Consider the following 6,000-nt stretch of genomic DNA (forward strand, 5'->3'; position numbering starts at 1 on the left):
ATTTCCTGTTTGGATGATAACTTCCAGGATGGGAACTCCCCAGGTCCCCTCCACCACATATTCTAAGTAGCCCAGGGAAATGTTCAAACAGGATAAAGAGAAACAGGAGCAGCCACTGTTGAGCCCTTTGCAGCTCTTGTCTCTCCTTGTTTTTAATGAATGTCCCTTCTGCCCTATTGAAAAAATTATTAAAATTCTTTTTCTACAGAAGTGGGGTGTGATAACTGGGATTTAGGGCTTTCTGGTTCTCAGAATCCTGTAACCAGTGCCCTTAGGCTCAACCTACTGTCACCACTTGGGGACAGTTGATTTAAGTCCCTCCAAAATGATAGTAAAATTGCACCTGGCATGGAAATAAGGCTTAGGGTGTCTATCATTGGAATGTCAACCCTAGGATGACTCTGTATCAGCTGGTTCTGATGACTTCTGAGCTGGAATTTGGATGTAGTTGTTTACTTCTCCAAAAGTTACTCCCATGGGTGTGGGTGTGTGTGCAGGGTGACCACAAAGTCAGGGAACTTGGGATACTCTTTTTTTGTGTGTGCTTACAGAGAGATTGAGGGCACGTGGGAGAGAGTTGGGGAATCAGTGGGTTTGGGTGAGGGCTTGTGGAGGCCCAATTTGGGGTGTATGCTCCGAGGCGGGGGGAGCGTGTTGGTGTGGATGTGGGGTGTGCCAAGATAAAAGTTGGTTGCATTTTCAAATAATAAGCCCAATATGTTTTCAGGCAAAGTACGTACTCCAGTGGGTCTAATACTTATTCAAAACAATAACACTCTCCTAAGAGTCTGGAGATAGAAAAGTTCATATTTGTTTTACTTTTTTTTCAGATTAACATGGATTTACTGCTTAAACTTTAGAGGTATATCAGATGAGAAGATATCTGATCTAGAGGGTAAAGAAAAACAAACTGAACAAAGTATTAGAAAAAAACATAAAGTACAGTACTACTTAAAAGTAAGTTTCTCCTATGTTTGCTGATTTTAAGCTCTGCCTATCACACACAAACTATTATCTTTACACAAAAACCTAAGTTCAGAGATAGTATCGTATCTTGGGATTAAGAAACTGAGGCTCAAACAGAGAAGAGATTGAAAACTTAAATGCCAACAGAGACCATGTAAATGATTAAAATAAAGGACATGCCCCTTACAAAGAATGGTCAGTTCAAGCCAATTGCTGCTGGGCAGGAATTCAGGCCCCATACTGCCAGATTGTTTGATTTTTTCAGAGAAGCCAGAAATCTGGATTTGTGCGGAAATCCTTATTTTTCCACGTTAGTAACGAAATGTTTATAAACCCTGCGCTGACCAAACCAAAAATTTTGCAAAGCAAATTGAGCAGCAGACCTCCAGTTTACAAACTCTGAATGCAAGGAACTAGGTTAAGGCCTCACAACTCAGAAAGGGTAGGACAAGTCAGAATGCAGCTCGGTCCACCTCAAAAGGATCTTCTCTCTTCGGGGATTCTAGAAGGAACTGCACCGAACTAAACCACAATTTTGCTTAAGTGGCTCAGCTTTTAAAGCCACAGGTTCTGCACAAGTGGCAGTTTTGCGGGGCTCAGGAGGAGGAGAGCCAGCAGCAGGAGGGATTCTGGTCGGGCCACACAGAGCAGGGGGTGTGGCTGGAATTTTAGTTTTTAAAGTCTCCACAAAATACAGACACGCCAGTTGCTATTTCCTAGCCATCTTCTGGGTTTAATACCAGCCAATAATTTAAAAAATCAAGAAGCTGCTACCCCACACCAAAAATAATCTAACTGGAAGCTGAATCAGAAACTTCCAAATGCATGAGACCTCCTACCAGTCTTTTATTTAGAGTAGCCTTTGCACAGGAGAAAGAGTGCCTTCTCCAGCAGGAGTATGCTTCTGACGGTCTTTACAGAGGCAGTGGTTTTTGTCTGACCATGTCCTAGTATTATCACAGAGCCCCCAGACTTAAATAAGACAACTGCAATTACCACATCACTAGTTTCAAAGGACCGACTGTAGCATTTAAAATGGGATTAACATCTCACTTCGTTTTCCACTCTGGGCTGTGTAAAAGGTTCTTCTGAGCTGACCTGCCTCATGGAGTATTAAAGAGCAGCACGCATGCACGCACACACAAGCAGCCATTTCTGTAAATGCCTGAGAGAAATCACTCAACGGAATGGTCCTGAATGCCTTTCTGAGTTGGGCAGACTCAGGGAGCTCGCAAAGAAGCTCTGCAGGCCTCCTCAGCTGCAGGACTGGGCAGCTCCCTGAAGGAGAAAGTGCCTTTGCTCAAGGTGGCAGAGGGTGTCCCTGTGAGCTGAACTCCGGGAACATGGCTGACACAGCCAGGCCCGCCCAACAGCTGTCGGTGAGTAACACCCCCTGGTTAGTACACCCCTACTTCACCCCGGGAGCCATGCTAAAGGTCACATCCCCCAAGTCAGGCACAAGAAGATACAAACTGTAAAATGTGCTATTTTTTGGCAACCTAGATGACAACCCCAAACAGAACCTGATTTTACATTAACGGTGGAGGAAATTCAGCTTTACTCCTGTGCCAGCAGCCACCTCCACAAGAAGCACTTTCCAAAGGAAATAAAATATGAGATGCAATTACGTAGCCTTTTTCAAAAAAGCAAAACCAAATCAAACCAACCAAAGATCATTTTGAAACCACAGGCCCAGGACCTCACCTTAAAAGTACTAACAATTACACCAAAAACCGGTAATACTTTCCAAGGAACTCTGACAACCTCCTCTTAAACATGGTGTCATAGGACAGATGGAAAAGGAGTTTCAGGAGAGGACCAGGCACAGTGCTTCCTTATCAAACAGCAGTGATAAAGGACCCTGACACTAAACGTGGTGAGAGGGCATGGTCAAGCATGAAAGCTTCCCGACTTTTTCTGAATATGTTAAACAGAACCAACAGAATTGACTGACCAATGTTCCTGTAAGTCTCCAAAGCCTGTTTTATACTGCAGATGTCTTACCAGCCACATGCATCAGTGATCAGACCTGCCTTTTGCTCTCCCCCGGTAGACCCCCTCCCACGGGGCCTCCAAAACATCCCAACCTTCACTATCAGCCTTGACCTCCGGCAAGGACCACACCTCCTCGCTAAGTGCTCTATTCAGGGTGGAAGGTGTGATCTAAATTACGTGGGGAAAAATCCGCTCTGAAATCTCATTAAAAAGGCTAACTAGTCGTAAAGTTAACCAACCATCACTTGATCAAACTCCTTTGCTGCCCGAAGCAGTGTTATTTTAAACCTCTCTGAGGACTCTTGGCCATATTTAAAACCACCTTGGCAAGCCCTGAAAAGTAGCAGGCATACAGCTAACCGAGCCCTTAGTCATCCCTAAAAGGTTCCATGTAAAGTGCGCCGCTTCTTCCCAGGTTTCGGCCACTTCGCTGCAATCCCACAGGAGAGTAAAATAAAAGATACGCCATTTGACTCTGTCCCCCCAAGCCCCCGCCAGCGTCTGCCCAGGTTGGGTGGCCCCATAGTCGCCCGGTGCGGGAGTCCTGGGGGGGGGGGGGGGCGGGGCAGGACAGGGGAGGGGCGGCACCACTCCCCACGAAGCCACGCACAAGGGCTGGCACTCAGCACTCGCTCTGGCCCCCAGGTTAAGGCTCTCCATGGCTTCTAGAGGCTGGGGACGATCAAAGAGAGTGAGCTCTCCGTCTCTACCAGGTTCAATCATTTTAAAGACTTAAACAGCACCTCATCCAAAATTTTGCACCCTTTCGGCCGAATATGGAGTCCTTAACACCCAGGAACACTGCCTGGCCAAAGGTTAACTAACCCCAGAGTTGGGTGGGAGAGGGAGACGCCGCCGCTAACCTGTATGCACTCTGTAATGGGCTTTGAGATGGGAGGATTTTCCATAGACTTTCCCACAGCCACTGTAGGGGCACTTGTGCCTCTTTTCGGAGGCGTGTTTCCCCTTCGCAGCCACTCCAGGGTGGAGGAGGGAGAGCGGGCTGGGCGCGCTGCCAGGATCCTGTCTCTCCTCCGGGCTGTGGGAAGGACTCGACCCAGATTCGGTGGTCACGTCGCTGTCGGATCCCATGTCCTCATCCGGGCTCTCCAGGCTGTCGCTGCACACCGAGGGGGTCTGGATGGGTCGGTATTTGTTCAGGTCCAACAAGCTCTTGGCGATGGTGACCAGCGTGCAGTAATCCTTCCAGGTATCCCCCGGGTCACCATGTTCCTTGGTCACCTCGCGCTCAGGTAGTCGCAGCCGCTCGGCGTCGGGAGCGCCCCCATGCTCCGGCACCGCAGCGCGGTTCGAAATGGAAACCAGACACTGGGCAGCCACGAAGTCCATGTAGGCGGCCGCGGACATGGTGCGGGCGGCAGCAGCCCCGGCGGCGCGGCCAAACTTGGCGGTGGCTGCGGAGGTTCGGCTCGCCGTGCCCTGGCCTCGGACTACGAGCGCTGCGCCGCGCGGTGGCCAAGGGGGCGGGGGCGCGGGGCGCTTCCGACTCGCAGGAGCGCCGAGGCGACCTCAGCCCCTCATCTTTACGTAACCGGCAGCGCCTCCGCACGCAGCATCCACGGCCCCGGTCTCCGCCGCGCTGCCTCCTCTCGCCGCCGCCGATGCCCAGAGCCGGGAGAGATCCCCGCCGACGGGCGCGCCCGCCACTCCGAGCTCGCTCCCTTGGAAAGGTGCCACACGTGGCGGTCGCAAGTTTATTCGACCGAAAACGCCCCCGAGGCGCTGGGAGAGGAAACTGCCAGAGAGGTACACGCCCTCGGCCGCCTCTCCGTCGAGCCGAAGCCCCAGGACATTCACCCAACCACCCGGACGCAGGTGGCAAGCGCCAGACGAAGCGCCAGGTCTAAGAGACACTTTTCCCCCAGTCCACTGACAGCTTCTGAGCCCCTGCTCTTGCCGGTCCGCACCGTGCCGGCATTCTCTCGCACAGTAACAATTTCGCAGAATCCCATCACGTCACAATCCGAACCCCCTCCAATTGGCCAGTGGGGAGGGTGATTCAACTCTGTTTACTTTCTCCCGCTGCCAGTCAGAACGGCCTTTCGGTGGAGAGGTGCGTCTAGAACTGAGGCGCGCGGCCAATCCGACTGTTCCGTTTCGATGCCTCGTGCTACCCCTACAGCCTCGAACGCTGACATTTAAAAGGGTAACAGCCGGGAGGCTGGAAAGGAGCAGCTGGACGTCTTTGGGAGTCCCCTCAATCCCTTAGGCGGTCCAGGCTTCCTGGCTCACGTTCCAGCTAGCGGAGTTGTAGGATACACCTTCCCTACTCAGCTGCGTTCTTTCTTATGACAAAAAGATAACGTCCGTTTCGGTTTTCCAGCTCGCAAACAGTTAAGTGACTTCCTGCAAACGCTACAGTCCCAGCAACCAACCTTCCAATCAAAAGTAAGTTGGTTGATGTCACTGACATTGGCTTAGCCAATCAGAAGGGCGTTCCGAAGACAAGCGCTCCACTCTTGTAAACGGGAAGAGCTGTAGTGAAACTGAATATATCCTTGTACTTTGTGTTGCTGATAGTAAAATGGAGATATGTATGGGAGGGCAGGGGTGATGAATAAACGCAAAGTGAGTCTATAATTAAAGAAAACAACTAAATATTATCAGGCCAAGTTGCCCAAGAATAAACACAAATGAGAAAGCATCAATTCGTTTTCTTCCGTTTTGGGAAGCAGCATACTTTTAGGTAGATTTTTAATAATTCTTCCACCCAGTGCATTAACTATGACTAATTCATCTCGAAAATGCAGAGCTGACAAAAGTTCTGTTTTAAAGCTTGTTTTTGTTCTGACTATACTTACTTTGAACACTTCATCTTTGCTTTTGTGATGCGTCTTTAATTCCTCTTTTTCCCTCCTGCAGTTTATTCTAAGTAAGCTGTTTTCGTTTTGTTTTGACGCTATTTTAATCTCCCTCAAATAAATGGAGCTAAAAAATCCCTGTATAACTTTTAAAACTTCAAAAACATTTTTAATTCATTTTCTTTCCACAGCTCCTGTGGGATGTTAGGGTGTGTAT

The 6,000-nt window shown here is 49.4% G+C and overlaps 1 protein-coding gene across 1 annotated transcript in view; it reads right to left on the minus strand.

The window, feature by feature from the left end:
• The window catches only part of KLF9 (Kruppel like factor 9), a 28,327-nt gene extending 22,702 nt beyond the window's left edge, over positions 1–5,625 (minus strand). Inside the window, exon 1 of the mRNA XM_043891208.1 lies at positions 3,825–5,625. Within this exon, the coding sequence (XP_043747143.1) occupies positions 3,825–4,329 (505 nt within the window). The 5' untranslated portion in view covers positions 4,330–5,625. The remainder of the gene's footprint in view (positions 1–3,824) is intronic.
• Positions 5,626–6,000: the final 375 nt, after the last annotated feature.

The sequence above is a fragment of the Cervus elaphus genome, chromosome 29 (assembly GCF_910594005.1).
Source record: "Cervus elaphus chromosome 29, mCerEla1.1, whole genome shotgun sequence".
In the NCBI taxonomy this organism is placed as follows: Eukaryota; Metazoa; Chordata; class Mammalia; order Artiodactyla; family Cervidae; genus Cervus; species Cervus elaphus.